The sequence below is a fragment of the Callithrix jacchus genome, chromosome 17 (assembly GCF_049354715.1).
Source record: "Callithrix jacchus isolate 240 chromosome 17, calJac240_pri, whole genome shotgun sequence".
In the NCBI taxonomy this organism is placed as follows: domain Eukaryota; kingdom Metazoa; phylum Chordata; class Mammalia; order Primates; family Cebidae; genus Callithrix; species Callithrix jacchus.
The window spans coordinates 78,196,631-78,220,873 of NC_133518.1; the positions used below are offsets into that span (position 1 = coordinate 78,196,631).

Below are 24,243 nucleotides of genomic sequence, written 5' to 3' on the forward strand. Positions count from 1 at the left end.
GATCCCACAGCCCACATGCTGCCTTTTTGACATCTTTTCTCTTTTGCCTCTTCCAGGCTGTACTTGTCCTGAATGTTGGCCTTATGACACCCATATTAAATGGGGTGGGGCAGAGCATTGCTCAGTAAACAGCAAGAATGTCCCTGAGCATGACCAAGGTGGCTCTGCCGAGTATGAAGGGGAATGTGCTTGTCATAGTACCTGCTTCAGGCCCTGTTGACCTTGGGGCCAGCCTGCCTACTGGCCTCACTCCTAGCATCAAAGGTGTTCGACTCCACTCCACCCGGTGGAGAGACAGAGCACCGGGTCGAGTGCCCACCACAGAGTGCCCAGTTCCTGACTGGCCTTGTTCCCATTTTCCCCCCACCCAGGGTTGCCGTGACCATGGAGGTAACTAGAAGACAGATCAAAGGTTCTTGTCTTGACACAGATGCAAGAGGGAGGCAGATAACAGACACCTCCCTTCCCCCTGGCCCACGCAGGCTCCCAGGGATCTCAGGGCCAGGCCCCCTCCTCTCCGGCTCAGGTAGCTGTGAGGGTGGAGGGAACTGAGAGGGAAGGGGAAGAGCTGCCTGGCTTCTCCTGGAGGGACCGAGGCTCTTGGGGCGGGCAGGGTCGGTGTTTCGGCACGAGGCGCGTGCTCTCCCTTCCCCTTCCATGGGGGGTTAATTGTGAAGGTGAGAGCCACCAGAGGCGAGACGGCTCTGGGCCTGGACCCGGGTGTGGGGCGGTGCCAGGCCGAGGCCGCCCCGCCCGCCCGCGCCTGGGCCGTCACCTCCTCAGCGCTGGCCCCGGGCCGCCTCTGCGGCAGCGCTGGGCGCCTTCCCCGGATCGGCTGCGCGCAGGTAAGGCGCGGGGACCCGCCGCGGGAGCCGCGAGGAAGGGGTCGGGGGCTGCGTGAGACTGAGAGCTGGGAGACCAGGAAGCGAAATCGGATTTCCCCGGAGGGCCAGAGGAAGGGACTGAGCACGTGGGCCCCAAATCCTGGTTCCTGTCATCTTGTCCCTGTCATTCCCGCGACGGGCGGCCGCGAGCGCACCGAGGCCCGCACAGATCCGGGGTGCGCTCGGCGGAGGCGCGGTCCGGGGGCGGGGTGGGGCTGGATCCCGGGGCCCCGGCATCCCCTCGCAGTTTGCAGCCGGCCCCTGAAGACGCGCTTCACGGAGCTTTAAAGGGCGGCTCCAGGCTCGCGATCCACGGACACAAACCTTCCTTGCTGACGTTCTGGAGCCAAGCCCGCCCCTGCCGCTGAATGTTAGTACCGGGGGCATTCGTTCTGCCTCGGGTGTGTGCGCAGGTGCAACAGCCTACAGAAAAAGACCTTTTTTTTTTGGAAAATCTTTTCAGTTTGTAGTTTCAGCAAATCCATTTTTCATTTCCTTGCATTTGGGGAGATGACATGGATTTAAGCTCCAGATTTGGGGCTGACTCTGAAGTTCTGGGGTTGGGCTGACCTTTGCCGGGATGAGGTTTTCATTTGGAGGAAGTAAAGTGGGTTTTTGTTTTAACCTGTGCTTGACCTTTAAACTTCTGAAGTCGGGGCCGAGGACTTCCTGACACTCTGTGTTCTCTCACCTGCAGATGGGGGAGAAGATGTTCACCGTGCTGACCCGCCAACCGTGTGAGCCAGCAGGTGAGTGTCTCCAGCAGGCAGCAAGCCTCGTTTTGCCAAATCACAAGAGAACCCGAGCTTCCGCCGACGGTTTTTCATCCATGTCCCCTAAAAGGATTGTTTAACTTTATTGATTTGAGACTCAGTGCTCAGCTGGGTTTCGCCACCGGCACTCCTCAGGTAAAAGTAATGCTTTTCAACAAAGCCACGCAAAGCAAGGACTAACATGCATGTTTCACTTAAATGGTTTTTCCGGTTTTTACAATCCATTAATTTGGCCCTTGTGGTTTCCCTTACCTAGCTGTGTGTAAGGTTTGCTTTAGAATACTGTATTGTTGATTTTGTGATCAATTGTAAAGTACTTGGATCTTTCCTGTATTCCCATCCGAACGTTGCTGGCAGCATGCCCACAACACCCCCACCCTTCACCATGGGTCCGTGTTGTGGTTGATTCTGCAGGCACAAGTGCGGGATTTTTCGCACACGCAGGCACACACACACGCACATGCAGGCACACACACGCACACGCAGGCACACACACGCACATGCAGGCACACACACGCACACACACAGGCGCACACGCAGGCACACACGCACACGCAGGCACACACACGCACATGCAGGCACACACACACGCACATGCAGGCACACACACGCACACGCAGGCACACACACACATGCAGGCACACACACGCACACGCAGGCACACACACACATGCAGGCACACACACGCACATGCAGGCACACACACACGCACATGCAGGCACACACGCACACGCAGGCACACACACGCACATGCAGGCACACACACATGCAGGCACACACACGCACATGCAGGCACACACACACATGCAGGCACACACACGCACACACACAGGCGCACACGCAGGCACACACGCACACGCAGGCACACACGCACACACACACACACGCCTCTTCTATGCTTGCCCTGCCTGCCTCTAGAGCACTTTTTGGAGTTGCTTCTGTGGAAGCCCGGAAGGCTCCGGCTTCCCCGCGCTTGGGTAGGCACCTTGCAATTACCATGTTTGCTCAGCCCTAATGACAGCACAGCTCTAGGCTGCATTTCCTAAATGAATGAGACCTGGTCTCGTCCATTTTGCTTTGTAATAAGCTTTTCTGCTGGAACAAGGGTTTGCTTAAGGTAATCATAGCTTTTTACTTAAAAACTGCTGAAACACAGCAAGACTTAGGAGGCCAGCCACGTAGCTGCGGTCGGGAAACTGCTTACAGATCGCACACTCGTCCCCCATAAACAGACGGTCTTTAGTTATGCCCCTAAATTCTGTATCCTTGTCTTCCAAAAGGATATGATGTCAGCATGGTAAGGGCAATCTACATGAACTTTTATTTTTGTAAAGGGATATTTTGCTTGAGGAACTTAAATCTGAGTTTTCCTTAGATTTTTAGGTTTTCCCCCAAACACTTTGAAATGTTAACGCAGAGACTGTAACATCACTCATGTAGACTAACTTGTTAACATTCCCTCCAAAGTACAAGTTTAACTCGGCAGATTAAATCTCTACCACATTTTGTTAGGGGGAAAAATCCCTTAAACTTCTATAACTGACACTGATAAATGCATTCTTTGAAAGCTGATGCAAAAGTTTGCCTCTGTGGATTAACTGGTTCCTGGCTGGTTCCTGTACTTTTATCTGGAGTCATGGAAAAGTAATCTAGGACCTCTTTCGATGCTCTGCAGGTCAACTCCACGGCAGGCAGCTCTCCTTTCCATCGCTATTACCCGCAATTCCGTAATTAGTAGCCTTGTGTTTAAGTCTTTTACACACGTCGGGCTAGTTCTGTGGGATGAATTCCCAGAAGTGCGACTGTGTCGGATGGATGCTTATTTGCAGTTTTGATAAATATTGACAAATTGCCCTCCATTGATGCTGTACCAGTTTACACTTTCAGTGACAAGGTAGGACGATTAAGGTGGAAAGTGACCAACTTGCACCCCAAGGAGTGTCTGTGACTGCAGAAGAGTCAGTTGAGATGGAGTTAGCTGTTCTGAGCCACAAAGAACTGTATGACTACCCTCCTGTAGCAAGTGTTGTGATGTGACTGAATTTGGGGGCTGGATCGAATTCTATCGTAGGATCGTGGACACGCCCTTTTTTCTCCTGAGAAAATTGTCTTATGGAAATAATGAAGGGGCAAAGCATAGGTTATGATAATCTAGGAATAATGTTCTGGAATGAGACGGGATCTACTGAATTGCTGTTCAACTGAACTTCCTATATTGATGAAAAGGTTTTATGGCTGCACTGTCCAGTGTGGTAGCCACTAGCCCACATGTGGTTATTGAAGAGTGGAAATGTGGCTAGTAACCTTGAGAAACTGTGTTTTTATTTTATTTTAATTAATTTACATTTAGATAGCCAATTGATTCGATATATATTAGAATTAAAAGAATCTATTAATCTTTCTATTAGTGTTCATCATATTTCAGCCATTTGGGTGTCATTTATGTTTATGTCCCAATAGTTCTAGTAAGACTATTATTATTACTTTTATTTTAGAGACAAGTAATACTCTGTCACCAGGCTGGAGTGTAGCAGCACAGCTCACTGCAGCCTTGAGCTCCTGGGTAGCTGGGACTACAGATGTGCCCACGTACTCACTGGATTTTGGTTTTCGTTTTTTGTAGAGTTAGGGGGTCTCACTGTGTTGCTCAGGCTGGCATCTAACACCGGGCCTCAAGCAGCTTCTCACCTCAACCTCCCAAAGCTGGAATTACAGGCATGAGCTACTTTATCCGGCCCAAGATTATTAGTTAGTCAACATTTTCACTAAGTATCTTTTTATCTTTTTAAAAAAATTAGGTATAACTTCTATTCAGTGAAATAGATAAATCTTAAGTTGTGCCAAGTTGGGTGTTCTTGCCTTCTAAAAGTATGTTTTTAGAATAGTTAGAGCATTTTTTTTTAATTTTTTATTGCATTTTAGGTTTTGGGGTACATGAGCAGAACATGCAAGACAGTTGCGTAGGTACACACATGGCAGTGTGTTTTGCTTCGTTTCTCCCCTTCACCCACATTTGGCATTTCTCCCCAGGCTATCCCTCTCCACCTCCCCCTCCCACTGGCCCTCCCCTTTTCCCCCCAGTAGACCCCAGTGTTTAGTACTCCCTTCCCTGTGTCCATGTGTTCTCATTTTTCATCACCCACCTATGAGTGAGAATATGCGGTGTTTCATTTTCTGTTCTTGTGTCAGTTTGCTGAGGATGATGTTCTCCAGATTCATCCATGTCCCTACAAACGACACAAACTCATCATTTCTGATTGCTGCATAATATTCCATGGTGTATATGTGCCACATTTTCCCAATCCAGTCTATCATCAATGGGCATTTGGGTTGATTCCAGGTCTTTGCTATTGTAAACAGTGCTGCAATGAACATTCGTGTACATGTGTCCTTATAGTAGAACGATTTATAGTCCTTTGGATATATACCCAGTAATGGGATTGCTGGGTCAAATGGAATTTCTATTTCTAAGGCCTTGAGGAATTGCCACACTGTCTTCCACAGTGGTTGAACTAATTTACACTCCCACCAACAGTGTAAAAGTGTTCCTTTTTCTCCACATCCTCTCCAGCATCTGTTGTCTCCAGATTTTTTAATGATCGCCATTCTAACTGGCGTGAGATGGTATCTCAATGTGGTTTTGATTTGCATCTCTCTGATGACCAGTGATGAAGAGCATTTTTTCATATGACTGCTGGCCTCATATATGTCTTCTTTCGTAAAGTGTCTGTTCATATCCTTTGCCCACTTTTGAATGGGCTTGTTTGTTTTTTTCCTGTAAATCTGTTTGAGTTCTTTGTAAATTCTGGATATCAGCCCTTTGTCAGATGGGTAAACTGCAAAAATGTTTTCCCATTCTGTTGGTTGCCGATTCACTCTAGTGACTGTTTCTTTTGCCGTGCAGAAGCTGTGGAGTTTGATTAGGTCCCATTTGTCTATTTTGGCTTTTGTTGCCAATGCTTTTGGTGTTTTGTTCATGAAGTCCTTGCCTACTCCTATGTCCTGGATGGTTTTGCCTAGATTTCCTTCTAGGGTTTTTATCGTGCCAGGTCTTATGTTTAAGTCTTTAATCCATCTGGAGTTAATTTTAGTGTAAGGTGTCAGGAAGGGGTCCAGTTTCTGCTTTCTGCACATGGCTAGGCAGTTTTCCCAACACCATTTGTTAAACAGGGAATCCTTTCCCCATTGCTTGTTTTTGTTGGGTTTATCAAAGACTGTATAGTTGTAGATATGTTGTGTTGCCTCCGGTGCCTCTGTTCTGTTCCATTGGTCTATATAGAATAGTAAGAGCAATTTATAAGAATCTTTTTGGCCGGGCTCAGTGGCTCACGCCTATAATCCCAGCACTTTGGGAGGCCGAGGCGGGTGGATCACAAGGTCAAGAGATCGAGACCATCCTGGTCAACAAGGTGAAACCCTGTCTCTACTAAAAATACAAAAATTAGCTGGGCATGGTGGTGCGTGCCTGTAGTCCCAGCTACTCAGGAGGCTGAAGCAGGAGAATTGCTTGAACCCAGGAGGCGGAGGTTGCGGTGAGCCGAGATCATGCCATTGCACTCCAGTCTGGGTAATAACAGCGAAACTCTGTCTAAAAAAAAAAAAGAATCTTTTTTTAACGGGAAATTATACCTAAGACACTGATTTGCTTTTATTTTGAAGTTTTCTCCAAAGGACTTTGAAAAGTTTGATGAGTTTTGACAAATGCACACATCTATATACTCCACAATCCTATAACGTATAGCATGTTGCCATTACCCCAAGAAAGTGTCCACGTTTCTTCCCAGTAAATCCCTGCCCCAACTTTCACCCCGTAGCAATCACTATTCTGATTTCTGTTAACTGCCTGCTTTAGAAATTCAAATAAATGAAATAATTTCAGTATAGTATAGTACTAATTTTTTTTTTTCTTTTTGAGACAAGGTCTCATTCCGTCACCCAGGCTGGAGTGTAGTGGTATGATCTCGACTCATTGCAACCTCTGTCTCCTGGGTTCAAGCAATTCTCCCACCTCAGCCTCCCAAGTAGCTGGGACTACAGGCACATGCCACCACACCTGGCTAATATTTGTATTTCTTGGTAGAGACAGAATTTTACCATATTGGCCAGGCTGGTCTTGAACTCCTGATCTCAAATGATCAACCCACCTCAGCCTCCCAAAGCGCTGCAATTACAGGGGTGAGCCATCCTGCCCAGCCTAATTGCTTTTTCTTTAACTGAAATTATTTTAAATTAAATATTCTATTACCTCGTTTAATTTTTTTTAAATAGATTTTTTTGAATCTCCATTAAAAGAAATGTTAGCTGGGCACTGTGGCTCATGCCTGTAATCTCAGAACTTTGGGAGACCAAGGCAGGAAGATCACTTGAGGCCAGGAGTTTGAGACCAGCCTGGCCAACAGGATGAAACCCTGTCTCTACTAAAAATATAAAAATTAGCCGGGTGTGGTGGCAGGCACTGTAATCTCAGGAGGCTGAGGCAGGAGAATCGCTTGAATCCGCGAGGTGGAGGCTGCAATGAGCTGAGATCATGGCACAGCACTCTAACCTAGGCGAAAGAGTAAGACTTCATCAAAAAAAAAAAAGTAAAACAAATATTATTGTAATTCATCTCAGATATGACCAGTAATAGGCATAATATGCTTTGGGAAATATCAGAAAACTAGACCATGCACACCCTCTCTGCAACATTGTTTTAGCACACAATTTGGGGGAAAGGGCACATGGGTATTGTTTGTCCTTCCCCCAAAGCTGGGGAAAAGGGACGCTTACTTACTACTCCTTCTTAGAAGTGTGGGTCTTGCTAACATCAGAGAAAGTGGTTTATGCACGTGATTATGGGGCCAGTGCCTCAATTCTACAAAGAATGCCAGTGCCCGGTTGTTACCTTGCCCTCAAGTGTCTTCTGGGTCTTCTCATTTTAGGCCTCAAGGCCCTCTACCGAACTCCAACCATCATTGCCGTGGTGGTCTTGCTTGTGAGTATTGTGGTGCTTGTGAGTATCACTGTCATCCAGATCCACAGGCAGGAGGTCCTCCCGCCAGGACTGAAGGTAAGTGTGAAGGGACTGGCAACAAAGGGAGGCACTGGGCAGGGAGGGGAGAGACCAGTTATCCCAAAACCATGAGTTAGAGGAGCAGGAAGTCCTTTCCCCTCAGTCTCTGGCTGGAGCCATGAGAAGGTTGTGTAAGACTAAAAGGAGAAGGTCTGGATATCCTGGGTTTGTGATAATTGAGGCTGCAAATCGCAGGTAGTGACATCTTCTCCAAGGACTGTGGTCTTGCTTCGACTTCTGACTCCAAAGCTAAAATTTGTAACCAAGAGTTGCAAACGGCTTTCAAAGATTCACCAGTTCAGCCAGGTGTGGTGGCTCACACCTGTATTCCCAGCACTTTGGGAGGCTGAGGCAGGTGGATTGCTTGAGCCCAGGAGTTCAAGACTAGCCTGGGCAACATGACAAAACCCCATCTCTACCAGAAAAAAAAAAAAACAAAAAAAAACGAACCAGATTTACCAGTTAGTGCAGGTCCCATTTTGCCCAGTTTATCTGTTCCCCCAACCATACAACCCTGATTAGGAGTAAAGACCAAGGCTCATGTCTGTAATTCCAGCATTTTGGGAGGTCAAGACAGAAGGATTGCTTGAGCCCAGGAGTTCAAGACCAACCTGGGCAATATAGAGAGACTCCATCTCTACAACAACAACAATAAAAAATCCAAAAAAAAAAAGAAAAAAAATGAGTGAAGACCATGAGACCCAGGCACCTCTTCTGGCCTAGGCTGAGTGAGCAAAAAAATCAAGGACCTGAGAAGGTCTCCTTAAGCTCTCTTTGTAATACTGTTCCTGAGTGTAGAATGTGTGCTGTGATTCTGCCAACACTTCCCTCAACAACCCCCCCAAAAAATTACTCAGGACCTTGTGCTTAGTCCCAGAGGCCTCTCTTAGCTCTCAACAAGTCCATCCCCAAATGACTGTTGGGCTCAGAATCATAAAATATCCCCAGGCTTGGCTCTGAGGATGCCCTTGGCGATGGACAGTGATTCCATGAGAGGCTGACAAATGAAAGGTGAAGCCAGTTCGTGAGTCCTTCAATCATTGTGGGGAGGGATCAGCAAACGTTTTTCAAAAACAGCCAAATGGTACATATTTTAGGCTTTAAGGTCCATTTATAGTCTTTGTTTTATAACTCTTCTTTGTTTTCTGATTCATTAAAAAGGTACAAACCCTTCTTAGCTGTGCCATGGGCATCAGATAATTCAGCTGTGTTCTTTGAATCTCATTTAACATTTAAGCTTGACCTCACAAGTCTTTCCATATCTTCCTCTTGTCAGTGACTGTTCAAAGGCAATATTTGAAATACATAGAAGTTTTTAAAAGAAAAGCAACCGGTATTGTTTTGGACTCTGTGGATGGGTTTGAACTAACATTCTAAGGCAGCTTTTCTAAAGGATTAGAGTAAAATCTTCTTTAGATAATATAATAGCATTTGTTTCTTTGATAGGATATTTTATTTAAGAATCTCAGCCCTCATGAATAACATGGATAAAGAAAGAAAAAAAAATCTTATGCAATCACCGAATAATGAGAAGAAAGCAAATTACCTAGTTGTTCAAAGATACTAGCTGAGGCCTAAAACAAGCTGTTTTTTCAAGCTCCAGGAACTGCTTTCTATAAACTACTGTATATAAAATTGGGACTGCAACTAAGAGTAACGTATTTTTTATTTTTATTTTATTATTATTTTTTTTTGAGACAGAGTCTTGCTCTGTCACCCAGGCTGGAGTGCAGTGGTGCAATCTCGGCTCACCACAACCTCCGCCTTCCCAGTTTAAGCGATTCTCCTACCTCAGCCTCCTGAGAAGCTGGGATCACAGGCATCTGTCACCATGCCCAGCTAATTTTTTTGTTGTATTTTTAGTAGAGACAGGGTTTGACCATGTTGGCCAGGTTGGTCTCAAACTCCTGACCTCAGGTGATCCACCCGCCTTGGCCTCCCAGGGTGCTGGGATTATGGGCGTGAGCCATCGCACCTGGCCTCAACTAAGAGTATCTCTTTACACTTTGTATAGTGCTATTCAGTTAAGTGAGCACTTTTCCCTAATTATCGCACTTAGTTCTTATGTCAACCATAAAAGGTGAGCAAGGCAAGCACCATGACTATCGTTTTGAAAGTGAGAAAATACAGGTTTGGTCAGTGAATGACCAGTCCAGAACTGAAACCCGGTCCCTTCTGTTTCCAAGGCCAGGACTCTTCACTGCCTCTCCTTTCTCACTGATCCTGAGTTATGAACAGAGATCCCAGGTGGAGGGAAGGGACTGGCCTCAGATAGGAGAACACTTCCTGCCTTTCACAGGTGGGAAGGTAGGAGGATGGATGCAGATGCAGAAAGGTTTGATGGATTGAGGGAGAGGAGTTAAGCCTAGTCCCACCCTTAGACCCTGATAGCTGGGCCACCTGCCCTGGGCCCCACATTTCAGAAAGACCAGCTCTAGCTGCTCTTCAGGCTTATCTCTATGACACAAAGGAATATGCCTACCTAGAGCCCGTGCTTCCCCTTCTAGAACACACTGTGGTGCCCAAGATTTCAGAATCTCGGGTCTTCGTGTACCTCCAGAAGGTGGACATCACCACTGGTCTGAGGAGTGGCCAAGAGGCAGCTGCTTACAGGGAGTGTAAACGGAGCATGGCTGTGTGGTCTGGCACACACAGGTGCTCCGGCTTTTTATTCTGTAGATTTGCCAGGGGTGGGAAGAACACAGGTTCAGGAAAGGGACAGGGCAGAAGCCTCTGTTCATAAAACTTTGTCTCTAATCCTACGAATGTTGGAAGTGGGTTGGTTAAGGCAGTTGCTAGCTGATGACTTCCACTTGTTCTGGACAGTAACAGGCGAGTCCTCTGTTCGTGCTGGAGGGTTTATGGAGGAATCAGATGGAAGACTAGTAAAATGAGTAGAGAAAAATAGATCCTTGGGCAGTCTAGAGGGCACTGGGAAACAACCACATGTGTTGAATGCCTCTGTCTTAGGTTGGGTTCTCCAAAGTCAAAGATATAAGTGCAAGTAGATCATCTGGTGACGATGCCAGGAAGCACTGTGGGGGGAACTAGGGAACTGAGAGGAGTCAGGCAGCGCAGAGAGGGCCTGTTAGGCAGCAGGTGAGCACTGTGGCAGCAGGGATTCAGTCCTGCAGGGGACCCTGTGAGCTGGTGCAGAGTTCACCTCAGAGCGTCCCCATATCAAGGGGTGTACAGGCCGTATGCCTCCCAGATGTCCCATTCAAGGGCATATTCATTCACCACCTTCCATCAGTCATTAGCTGAGAGGCTGTCCCCTGGATGTTAACTCTCTAGTCCTTCTGGCATATTTTGTGATCAGGTAGACTCAGGCCACTAGAGAAAGCTTTCAGGCAGGTGGAGGATATGATGGTTGTACATCAGCAGGTGGAGGATGGATGGTTGTACATCAGCAGGTGGAGGATGGATGGTTGTACATCAGCAGGTGGAGGATATGATGGTTGTACATCAGCAGGTGGAGGATATGATGGTTGTACATCAGCAGGTGGAGGATGGATGATTGTACATCAGCAGGTGGAGGATATGATGGTTGTACATCAGCAGGTGTAGGATATGATGGTTGTACATCAGCAGGTGGAGGATATGATGGTTGTACATCAGCAAGTGGAGGATGGATGGTTGTACATCAGCAGGTGGAGGATGGATGGTTGTACATCAGCAGGTGGAGGATATGATGGTTGTACATCAGCAGGTGGAGGATGGATGGTTGTACATCAGCAGGTGGAGGATGGATGGTTGTACATCAGCAGGTGGAGGATATGATGGTTGTACATCAGCAGGTGGAGGATGGATGGTTGTACATCAGCAGGTGGAGGATGGATGGTTGTACATCAGCAGGTGGAGGATATGATGGTTGTACATCAGCAGGTGTAGGATATGATGGTTGTACATCAGCAGGTGGAGGATGGACGGTTGTACATCAGCAGGTGGAGGATATGATGGTTGTACATCAGCAGGTGGAGGATGGATGGTTGTACATCAGCAGGTGGAGGATGGATGGTTGTACATCAGCAGGTGGAGGATATGATGGTTGTACATCAGCAGGTGGAGGATGGATGGTTGTACATCAGCAGGTGGAGGATATGATGGTTGTACATCAGCAGGTGGAGGATATGATGGTTGTACATCAGCAGGTGGAGGATGGATGGTTGTACATCAGCAGGTGGAGGATGGATGGTTGTACATCAGCAGGTGGAGGATATGATGGTTGTACATCAGCAAGTGGAGGATGGATGGTTGTACATCAGCAGGTGGAGGATGGATGGTTGTACATCAGCAGGTGGAGGATATGATGGTTGTACATCAGCAGGTGGAGGATATGATGGTTGTACATCAGCAGGTGGAGGATGGATGGTTGTACATCAGCAGGTGGAGGATGGATGGTTGTACATCAGCAGGTGGAGGATATGATGGTTGTACATCAGCAGGTGGAGGATATGATGGTTGTACATCAGCAGGTGTAGGATATGATGGTTGTACATCAGCAGGTGGAGGATGGACGGTTGTACATCAGCAGGTGGAGGATATGATGGTTGTACATCAGCAAGTGGAGGATGGATGGTTGTACATCAGCAGGTGGAGGATGGATGGTTGTACATCAGCAGGTGGAGGATATGATGGTTGTACATCAGCAGGTGGAGGATGGATGGTTGTACATCAGCAGGTGGAGGATATGATGGTTGTACATCAGCAGGTGGAGGATATGATGGTTGTACATCAGCAGGTGGAGGATGGATGGTTGTACATCAGCAGGTGGAGGATGGATGGTTGTACATCAGCAGGTGGAGGATATGATGGTTGTACATCAGCAAGTGGAGGATGGATGGTTGTACATCAGCAGGTGGAGGATGGATGGTTGTACATCAGCAGGTGGAGGATATGATGGTTGTACATCAGCAGGTGGAGGATATGATGGTTGTACATCAGCAGGTGGAGGATATGATGGTTGTACATCAGCAGGTGGAGGATGGATGGTTGTACATCAGCAGGTGGAGGATGGATGGTTGTACATCAGCAGGTGGAGGATATGATGGTTGTACATCAGCAGGTGGAGGGTGGATGGTTGTACATCAGCAGGTGGAGGATGGATGGTTGTACATCAGCAGGTGGAGGATGGATGGTTGTACATCAGCAGGTGGAGGATATGATGGTTGTACATCAGCAGGTGGAGGATATGATAGTTGTACATCAGCAGGTGGAGGATATGATGGTTGTACATCAGCAGGTGGAGGATATGATGGTTGTACATCAGCAGGTGGAGGATATGAAGGTTGTACATCAGCAGGTGGAGGATATGATGGTTGTACATCAGCAGGTGGAGGATATGATGGTTGTACATCAGCAGGTGGAGGATGGATGGTTGTACATCAGCAGGTGGAGGATGGATGGTTGTACATCAGCAGGTGGAGGATGGACGGTTGTACATCAGCAGGTGGAGGATATGATGGTTGTACATCAGCAGGTGGAGGATATGATGGTTGTACATCAGCAGGTGGAGGATGGATGGTTGTACATCAGCAGGTGGAGGATGGATGGTTGTACATCAGCAGGTGGAGGATGGACGGTTGTACATCAGCAGGTGGAGGATATGATGGTTGTACATCAGCAGGTGGAGGATATGATGGTTGTACATCAGCAGGTGGAGGATGGACGATTGTACATCAGCAGGTGGAGGATGGACAGTTGTGCATCACAGTACTAAGGTCTGAGCGAATGTGGGCAGAGAATTGCCAGTGACTACTCCATGTAAATAATATTGCTACTATCCCTGCTTTGCAGGTGAGAAAACAGGAACAGAAAGACAAATAGTGTCCCATGGTTACACAGACTGAAAATGGCAGAACTGCTGTAAAAAAAAGAAAAGAGAACAGACCACAGTGGCCTTAAACAAGGGTTTGGAGGATCCAGGAGACACCTCCCCTTCCCCCCAGTTAGCAGGCAGTTCAAAGAGGGGATTTTAAATCTCTTCCAAATCTTGCTAACAGACCCTAGCCACCATTGCAAGGGACAGGAAATTGTGAAACATGGGAAGATGAGCTTGGAAGCTCCTTTCTGCTTAATTGAGTGCATTAAATGTGAGAAAAGACAGCTGTTCTGGGCCAGTTGAACCAGAAACAGAATGACAGCTTTGGAAGAGAGCATTCCACATGAAGTTTTTCTCAGGATATTGAGATATCTCTCTCTCTCTCTCTCTGTTTTGTTTTGAAGAGGATTGCAGGATGAGGAAGTTGAGCAAATATGAGGGATTTAAAACTGTTATGTTTATGGTTTTTTATACTATGAGCCCCGTTTTGCTTTTGTGTGCACTGGACAGCCGGCTCTAAAGGGCCAGCTCTACAACAGCCTGTCTGGAGGGCCCTGAAGTGTTACAGAGGCCCCTCATGCAAGGTCCTGTCTGGCGATTAAATCTCACTTTGGCTTGCCTAACTTTGGTTTATGTGAGGTTATGAGCAGGACTATTAAAACGCAGTCAAGGGGCGAAAATGTCTGAGTCCCTTGCGTTACTGGTCTGACCTGCTCCGCAAGCTGGAAGAGTAAACATGATGCCATCACTGGTAATTTTCACTCAGCTCCCACTCCCCCGCTTTATTATCATGAAGTCCCATGCCTTCCTCTTGAGACTTCGCCCTCCCTACCCACGATCATAACCATCTAAGAATTCTACAGCTTCTCAGTCTGATGGTCAGTACCATTGTACTGCCTCTTGCAGCCATGTGATGTCACTGTTGAAGATGGTTCTGCACAGTCTTAAGGTTTGAAGGATGGGCTTTTCCACTGTGACCTGCTCAGCCCGCATGAGTTCCCCATACTGGGTGCAAGATTATAAGCCGTTTTAGTCTACACTCCCATGCTCAGCCATTACTCTCCAAAGCACAACCGCTGGCCCAGTCTGTGTTGAAATCATTTCCTTTTAACCCTCATTGAGCCTTGTTCATCAGCCTGGACTTCTGGTGTCTTGTAGCCCACCCTGGTTTACTTCTTGGAGAGCAAGAGTTGGATAATTAGTTTCTTTTTTTTTTTGTTCCAGAAAGCCTTGGGCTCCTTATACAAATTGGTCCTCTTCTCTAGGCAGATATGCACACCTCTTAACCAAGAGTTTACTTTCAGCGGACTTTCTGTTTCAGTAAGAAAGTCTAATGCACCTGATCACTGAACAGTCACCCCATTGGACTGGGTTTCCTTCGAGCTCAGTGAAAGCATCGTGGCTATGAGCACAGGTGTTAGAGTCCGTTAGACTCAGGCTCGATCCCAAGTCTGTGATCTTGGGCATTTACGTTCTATTGTAAGTCTCAGTTTGCCCATGTGTCAAATGATAGGATATGATAACATATACATTATAACACAAAGCACTTTCTGCAGTGCCTAGAATAAGTGCCAGACAATGTTTATTACCACTACTGTTCTTATTATTATAGGAATAATGGTAACAATAAACAAATCGAAGAAGGTTGACCTTATGACTCTGCTTTCGCTATTGCTTTTGGTTACACCTGGGAGACTGGCCCTTTCAGTGAACGTTAATTGCATTCATTGTTACATACAGAATAATTTAGCCAATTTCCTGATTCTATACATTTCTAAGCTGGAAGACTGTTTCCTTTCAGTTAACCTACATCTTCAGGTCTGTATTCAAGCCACGTTTTTTCTGACACTGTGCTAGACAGAGAATTACTTATTACTTTTTATCTGAACATCACCTGCCTAGCTGAACTGAAATTCATTCCCATCCCCTCTCCCCCAAAATAATCACACTGAATTTCACTGTTTAGGCAAAAGAGCTCTGAAAACCAAAGACCATGTTTTCCACTTCTGAAAATGTCAGTGAATAATGGTGGGGCTAGATCAGTGCAAGTGGGTAGAGGTGGGCCTGCATCAGCAGGAGCTGGAGGGGCAGCTGTCTCTCCAGGCTCACAGGGCAGTCTGACTGCTGCACATCCTGCTGAAAGCTGGGTCCCAGGTGGAATTACAAAAGATAATGGACACTCTTCCTTCTCTCCAATCTTGGCGCAGCACCCCTGAGTTTTCTACACAGGGAAAACATGCACCCTTTTTGAAGGGTTGAAATAAAGATTTGAGGAAAGGAAGGTGACAGTTGTTCTCCTATTCTCTCTCTCCTCATGGTTTATGGGTGAGCACCAGGCGTGACAGGGCTGGCTGGAGTGGTGGTGATCAGGTCAGCAGCAGGAGGGAGGAAAGAAATCAGACCAAGAATATGGAGGTCGGACCTCTTTAGTGCCTGGCTTCCTTCCTGCCTTTAGTTTCAACCTGTGCTTTAATCTCACAGTGAGTCGCTGCCTGGGACAGATAATGAACAATGCCACCGTTGTTCCCCATGGGGGATGTCAGGTCAGGATCCCCATCAACATTCATCACACTCGAGGGCTGGGATTAAGAGGCTGTCCAAGTTCGCATACCAGTGAACACAGATGATCTGTTTCAAAATAATGGAGACGCCATGATTCAGGAGCTGGGAGCAACTTTTTAAAAATTTGGTCCCATTTCAAATGAAACAAGCATTTGTAATATAGATAATAGAAAGTTGGAAACCTCCTAAATGTATAGAACCAGGAATTGGGTACATTATGCTGTATCTAACAGTGAATACAATGAATGTATGAAAATGGTGATATCAGGCCAGGCACGGTGGATCATGCCTATAATCCCAGCACTTTGGGAGGCCAAGGTGGGTGGATCACTTGAGGTCAGGAGTTCAAGAACAGCCTGGCCAACATGGTGAAACCCCATCTCTAAAATTAGCCGGGCATGGTGGCAAGTGCCTGTAATCCCAGCTACTCGGGAGGCTGAGGCAGGAGAATCACTTGAATCTGGGAGGCAGAGGTTGCAGTGAGCTGAGATCGTGCCATTGCACTCCAGCCTGGATGACAAGAGCAAAACTCCATCTCAAAAAAAGAAAGAAAGCAAGTAGGATGGAAGGAAGGAAAGAAAGAAAGAGAAAATGGTGATATCAATCGGTTTCTACTATCAGGGAGACATGTCCATGATATACTTTTTAAGAAAATAGCATTGCATGGCCAGATGCAGTGACTCTTGCCTGTAATACCAGCAGCATTTTGTGAGGCTGAGGTGGGTGAATTGCTTGAGCCCAGGAGTTCGAGATCAGGCTGGGAAGCATGCTGAAACCTTGTCTCTACAAAAAAATACAGAAATTAGCCAGGTGTGGTGGTGCACACCTGTAATCCCCACTACTCAGGAGGCTGGGGCTGAGAATCGATTGAGCCTGAGAAGTTGAGGCTGCACTGAGTAGTGATGGCACCACTGCACTCCAGCCTGGGGACAAAATAAGACCCTATCTCAAAAAAACAACAAGAAAAGAGCATTGCAGAAGAAGAAGAAGAAGAAGAGGAGGAGGAGGAAGAGGAGGAGGAGGAGGAAGAGGAAGAGGAAGAAAGAAGAAAGAAGGAGGACGAGGAGGAGAAGAGGAGGAGGAAGAGGAGGAAGAAGAGGGGGAGGAGGAGAAAAGAGCATTTAAAAAAAACAATGTGCAGTATAAAGCACGTTGATTTCAAATCATACATCTAAACACATACATATATATGTATCCAGATATATATATGCATATATCATTAGAAAAGATATAACAAGGGCTAACCCAATAGTTGGATTTGAGGGATTCTGTGTTTTCTGTTTTTCTTGTTTTGTAATTTTATTTATTTATTTTGCTCAACTGGCTTTTCTATACATGCTAATAGTCTGTATTTATGAGCAGCCACTAAGCACCAAGCATGTAGCCTCCTCTTTACTTCTGAAAGTAAGTCCTCTAAAGATGAGGGAACCCAGAAAGGTCAGGCATCTTACCCAGCACCATACAATTGAGAATCCGTCTGAGTCAGCCTGCCTCCAAACCCAACTTCATTGTCTTCTGAGGGACAAGCTAGGTTGACCCAAAGGTGGCAGAGGGGGGTCTTTTCAAGCCACCCTGAAGGCCTGTGGATGCCCTGGGATGACTCAGCACAAGCGGATTCTGGGCTTAGGTATGCCTTGCTCATTCCAAACTCTATAGACTTCTAATACATGCTCTTTGCCGGTCAGGTTCGGTCCAGAGCCTGGGCTTGGCCAAGCCTTCCCAGGTGAAGCTTCCTGGTGCCTGCTCAAGTTGGGCAAATCAGTTCAGGACCCCCCCAGCCTACTCTCCTGCCATAGCACAGCCAGCCCCAGCACTGCCCAGAAACACCTGCCTGTTCATTTGTTCACATACACATTACCAGAGTGGGATCAATATGTCAATATTATTTTTTATTTTGCTTTTTTTCTCCTTAATTATGATACTTTAATTCTGAGCACTGATGCAGGTATTAACATGTCTCAGCCAGGTATGGTGGCTCATGCCTGTAATCCCAGCTTGGGAGGCCAAGGTGTGTGGATCACCTGAGGTCAGAAGTTCAAGACCAGCCTGCTCAACATGAAACCTGTCTCCACTAAAAATACAAACATTAGCCGGGCGTGGTGGCAGATACCTGTAATCCCACCATTGGGAGGCTGAGGCAGGAGAATTGCTTGAACTGGGAGGTGGAGGTTGCAGTGAGCTGAGATTGGGCCATTGCACTCCAGCCTGGGCAATGAGAGTGAAAACTCCATCTAAAAAAAAAAAACATCAAAATGCCTCTCCCATGTGAAAACTTCCTACAGCTTCTTCTTACAGTTTTCTTTTGGTTGTTTATTTCCAGACTGATAAGCTTGGAAGTGTGGAAATAGAGGGCATGTGGGTGATTATTCATTTTCCTTCTGAGACGAAGATGGTTTTTGTACCTCCCCTCAAAGGTCGGGATGAGGAAGAATCAGGCAACCTGATTGTATGCGAGATCCATGAAGTAAAACTCTCAACCCTGGCAGAATGTTGGACTCACCTAGGGACCTTTAAAACCTGTTGATGCCTGGGCCCAGTCTCAGAGATTCTGATTTAATTGGTATGGGGTGTAGCCTTGGCACTGGGGTTTTTTTAAGCTTTCCAGGTGATTCTAATGCATAGCAAAGTAACAACCACGTCCTAGAACCTGCCCTGCCTTACTTCATCCCTTCCCCACAGTGCAAGGAGACAAAATTGGTTTGGAGAAAATAGTTCTTCTTCTTGATCAGCCCCCACCCAAGTGAAGCAGTGTGGATTGAGGTACTCCGGGTTCTCAGCAGCCCACTGAGAAAGGAGCCCTCGGCAGAGTCCGGCCCATTTCTGACTCTCCCTTTCCCTTTTTGTTCAGTATGGAATTGTGCTGGATGCTGGGTCTTCCAGAACCACAGTCTACGTGTATCAGTGGCCAGCAGAGAAAGAGAATAACACCGGAGTGGTCAGTCAGACCTTCAAGTGTAGTGTGAAAGGTAAGGACTGAAGCGTGGCTGGGAGTCGCAAAGGGAAGCAAGGTAGAGTTCTAAGTGTTTTGGAGGCCGGGAGAGGTCCTGAGGTGTTGCCTGGAGGCAGGGAGTAAGCACTGGACTGGGAGTCAGGAAACAGGAGATCTTTGCTAGTGCTGCTACTCATCAGTGGGGTAAACTTGCCCTAGTCACTTCCCTTCTCTGGGCTTCAGTTTTTTCATCTGTATGCATGGGAAAGGGTGGCATCAAGAACTGTGAATGGTCTGAGATTTTACCCGACCATATTTTCATAGGTGCTGAAAGACACAAGACTCCTGGGTCAGAAACGAAGGACAATTTGTTACTCACAGGAGTAGCCCAGAGTATCAGCATTTTCTTACACTGGTTCTGAGTCCCGGTGTGCCCAAGATGATGGAAAGAGAGACAGATAGTATATACTCATGCAAGAGGTTCAGTCACAGAAAGGACGTCTGGGATTTTAGGGGAGCATTTATAGTGGGCAGTGAGCATGCCTGCCTTTTGCGGCAGACGGAAACACAAGAGACACGTGGAAAGCTGTCTTCTCACAGTTGTACCTTCCCCATAGGGGTGATTTGAGGATTAAATGACATAATGTAAAGGAAATGCCTGGCATACAGCAGTGCTCAAAAGCTGTTGTTCATGGGGCAGCACAATCCAGAGCTCCCGGTGACCCCTCTTGCCACTCATTACTCTGTCCCACAGTTAACAAGATCTCTGTCTTTAGACCCAGGAGAGCAATTCAACCAAGTCAGTCTTGACAGCCTTACAACTGTAGGGAAAGATAAGACTCACGTGGGGAGGCGTCACGGCAGTCCCTTGCGGAAGGGTTCCTTGGCCCACCCGGGATGGCATACGTGATTTGAGGAGGCACAGAGTGATGGAGGCCACAGCACATCCATAAATGGATCCTCCCTTCTTTGATCACAGTAGCCTCAGGGATCCATATATATTCTAAATGAACAGAAGGCCACAACCTAGAGCTTAAATTACAGAGTTGAAGTTCAGTAAGTGTCCCCTCAAAGACGTGTGGCTTCTCCAAGGATAATTTGGGTTTCTGGTTCCTCCGCTGCCAACTTCCCAGGACTCCCATGCCTTGGCCGAACAGAAGGGGGTGGTGAATGCTTGCTCACCCAGCAGGGATTCCCAGATGCCTAGGCCCTCAGAAATTTCTTTCTGGTGGGTATCAACCCTCAGTTGCTACTGTTTACCATGAGTTCATTGCCTTTGCTGACAGTTTCTGTGCTGGTGGCTGCACCTCTGGCTGCTCACGGTGAAGCCACCCCCCAGAGGTGCTGAGTTCTCTGCCTGGGTCTCAGCTTGTCTGCACTACTCATGCCTGCTGCTGCCTTTCCTTTAAACCAGTGACTAAAAATTACTTAAGCTCCATTAGAGCCTAAACTTGACTATCTCCTCCATTAAAATGCCTCAAAGAGTTGCATCAGAGACCAGGTCACCATAATATTAAAAAACATCCTTTGCTGCCGGGCGTGGTGCCTCACATTGGTAATCCCAGCACTTTGGGAGGCTGAGGTGGGTGAATCACCTGAGGTCAGGAGCTTGAGACCAGCCTGGCCTACATGGTGAAACCCCGTCTCTACTAAAAATACAAAAATCAGTCAGACATGGTGGTGTGTGACTGTAATCTCAGCTACTCGGGAGGCTGAGGCAGGAGAACTGCCTGAACCCAGGAGGCAGAGGTTGCAGTGAGTGGAGATCACACCGCCGCACTCCAGCCTGTGTGACAGAGCAAGACTCCGTCTCAAAAAACAAACAAACCAAAAACCATCCTTTGCCAATAGTTGGCCGGAGCTGAAGCTGAGGCGTGTGTCTTTTGCTTCTGTTCCCCCTTGAGTAAGTTTTGTGCTGTCTCTTTAACCCTCTCTCCCCGTATTGAAATAGCAATTTCAATGCTCCTCTCATGAGGCCATACAAGTATCCCAGGAGGCTGTGAACCCCATCTCCTTCTCCCCCTAGGAGGCTGAATGGACCTTATCCAGATAGGCCCTCTGGTGACATACCCTCAAGGCTTAAACATTCTATCTTGCCCCTCACCAGCCGCTATCCAGAGACCAGCTCGCGCTTAGCTCAGATTGGGCCACACAATCTCCTTACTTCATGTCTGCTTGTTTGAAAGTCTCATTGATTGATTAATTGGTTGACTGATTTAATAAATATGTATTAGGTGCCTGCTGTTTGGCACAAACTGTTCTTGGCACCAGGAATTTAGAAATAAACAATATATACAAAATCTGTAGTTATGTGTTAAGAGAGTTGCATTTCAATGAGGAAGATAGACAAAAAAATAAATGGGCATATAATGAGTAGGGAGACAAGATGTGAAGAGAAATCAGGCAGGGTGGGAAATAGAGAGTGGGCCTGCTGTTTGGAACAGGGTTGTCATTGTCAGGGAAGAATGAAGAATGCGACAGCTAAGCCGAGACAAAAGTGAGGTGAGGCGGTGAGCCATGAAACCTGGGGGAAGAACATGTTGAGTGGAGGCGTGGTAAGGGAAGACGCCAAGCGGGGAAGCTGCTCAGCATTTTCCAGGAAAAGCCAAGGGGCCAGTGTGGCTGGAAGAAAGGTGAGAAATGAGACTGAAGGTATAGCCAAGGCCAGCTCCTTGGAGGACCCTGAGGTGTCACAAGGGTTAGACTTTGACTCATACGAGGATTCTTCAAAGTATGTTAGGAAGCCTTTAGAAGGTTCTAACCAGGGAACTCACATGATATGACTTCCGTTTTTAATGGATCATTCAGTTGATATAGAACACGCAGTCAGGGGCTAGGATTAGAGGCAAGGACACCAGTTAAGTGCTGTTAAATCAATGTGGGTGAGAGAGTAGGTGATGGTCAGTTCGCGCTTGACTAGTGCTTCTCAACACTAGGTGAATTTGCCTCCCAGGAAACATTTGGCGATGTCTAGAGATCTTTGTGACTGTCATGACTGGGTCTGTGCTGCCGCCGGCATCTAGTGCGTGGAGGCCAGGGAGGCTGCTAAGCATTGTACAATGCACAGAACAGCCTTCACAGCAAGGAAGTGTCTACCCCAAAATGTCAGGAGCACCGAGGTTGAGGAACCCTGGTCTATGATGGGTCTGGGGAAGGGGGTGAGAAGTGCTTAGATTTTGGAGGTATTTTGAAGGTAGGGCCAACGTGGTTTTATGATGGATTTGATGTGAGGCATCTGGGTTGCTAGTGCGTAGCAAGATCTTGGATATGAGCAACTGTGTGCGTCACAACGCCATTTAATGGGATTGGGGAACACTAGGAGTGGAGCATACTGGGGGCAAGACTAGGCTTAAAGAGTTTGGTTTTGGGCATATTAAGTTGGAGATGGCTATAAATTATTTGAGTCAGGGGACAGCAAACTTCTTCTGTGAAGAGCTAGATGATAAATATTTTAGACTTGTGGGCCATATAGTCTGTGTCATCACTGCTCAACTCTGTCCTTTTAGCATAAAAACAGCCATAGACAATATGTAGATTAATTAGCATATCTGTATTTTAAAAAAAAACTTTACGTGTGGACACTGACATTTTAATTTCTTATAATTTTCACGTCGTGAAATGCTGTTCTTCATTTGATTTTTTTCCAACTATCTGAAAATGCAAAAATTATTTTCACTTGCAAACCCTAAAAAAGCAGGTATTGGGTCCTGATCTATATAGTGATGTGGAGTTGTCAGCAAGGTGAGTCAGGAGCTCAGGAGAGGGGCGGCTTTACTGGAGAAATAAAGCCGAGGGTCATCAGAATACACACGATATTCAGCCCCCACTCATCTAGGGAGTGAGTAGATACTGAAGAAAAGAGATCCGAGGACTTAGCCTTACACACTTCAGTATTGAGAGGCTGGGGAGAGGAGGAGGAACCAGCAAACGAACTTGGAAGGAGTGACAGCCAGTGAGGGGAAAGGAAGGTCAGAAGCCAAATCCCAGGTATCTGAAGAAAGAGGAAGTGAGCAACTAGGTGAAAAGTGATGGGGAGCTTAGAACCTGAGAAGTCCGACAGACATGATATGCCCCTAGTGTGGCGATGTACCCTAGGAAAAAGCCAGCATGCCTAGCAAGTGCTCTTGCCAAAAAATCAAATCTGAATCTAATCACATTTCTAGACATAACTCCCAGTTTATAAAAAAAACACAGGAGAGGCCGGGCACGGTGGCTCACGCCTGTAATCCCAGCACTTTGGGAGGCCGAGGCGGGTGGATCATGAGGTCGACAGATCGAGACCATCCTGGTCAACATGGTGAAACCCTGTCTCTACTAAAAATACAAAAAAAAAAATTAGCTGGGCATGGTGGCGCGTGCCTGTAATCCCAGCTACTCGGGAGGCTGAGGCAAGAGAATTGCCTGAACCCAGGAGGCGGAGGTAGTGGTGAGCCGAGATCGCGCCATTGCACTCCAGCCTGGGTAACAAGAGCGAAAATTCGTCTAAAAAAAAAAAAAAAACCACCGGAGCTAAAGGAACATGTTCAAGGACACCTCACGGATCCAATCAGTGAAATCCAAAATGAGAGACCGACTCCACCAAAAGTGATTTCTTTAGTAAATAAATGGTAAGAAAAAAAGGGGTGGGGGTGGGCAGGAAAACTGCTCCAGATTAAAGAATCTCAAGAAGAATCCAAATGCACATACAAGGTATGGCCTTGGGTTTCTGCATCACACTACAAAGAAAAAGTTATTCTGGGAAATTTGAACAGTGACATGTCTTTAATAATATTAAGAACTTTTTTAGGAGTGATTTTTTCTTAGGTATCGTGGTTATATTTTTCAGAGCCTTTCTTTCTCAGAAACACGTACTAACGTGTTTGCATAATGCCTGGAATTTTTCTTTGTAATAATTCATAGAGATGGAAGAAAGAGAGTATATAGATGAAAATACGTTGGGCTATGCATTGTTTAACTGTTGAAGCAGAATGATCAGCATATGGGGATTCAGATTCGCAGAATAGAACTGAGAGTCACGTGAACACTGACCCGTGGCGTTCAGTGTAGTTTTGTTGTTTTTGCTGGTTTTACTGGCATTTTGGAAAGAAAATAAAACCCTGTTATATCATTTATCACATAGGAGTGTGCCTGAGGGCTTAATCTCACGTTTTATTTACTGAGAGAGTTGTATGTCTTTTTAAAAATAACTTTCTAATGACAAAATAATATATTTTCATTGTATG

At 46.6% G+C, this 24,243-nt stretch overlaps 1 protein-coding gene across 3 annotated transcripts in view; it reads left to right on the top strand.

Moving 5' to 3' along the window:
* The first annotated feature begins 770 nt into the window (after positions 1–770).
* The window catches only part of ENTPD3 (ectonucleoside triphosphate diphosphohydrolase 3), a 39,220-nt gene continuing 15,747 nt past the window's right edge, over positions 771–24,243 (top strand). For 2 of the 3 annotated variants that reach the window (XM_035277815.3, XM_035277818.3), the window contains exons 1-4: positions 771–845; positions 1,582–1,633; positions 7,579–7,706; positions 18,941–19,058. In XM_035277815.3, the coding sequence (XP_035133706.3) occupies positions 1,582–1,633; positions 7,579–7,706; positions 18,941–19,058 (298 nt within the window). In that variant the 5' untranslated portion in view covers positions 771–845. Of the gene's footprint in view, positions 1,255–1,581; positions 1,634–7,578; positions 7,707–18,940; positions 19,059–24,243 lie in introns of all 3 variants that reach the window. The other variant, XM_035277816.3, reaches the window with a different exon arrangement.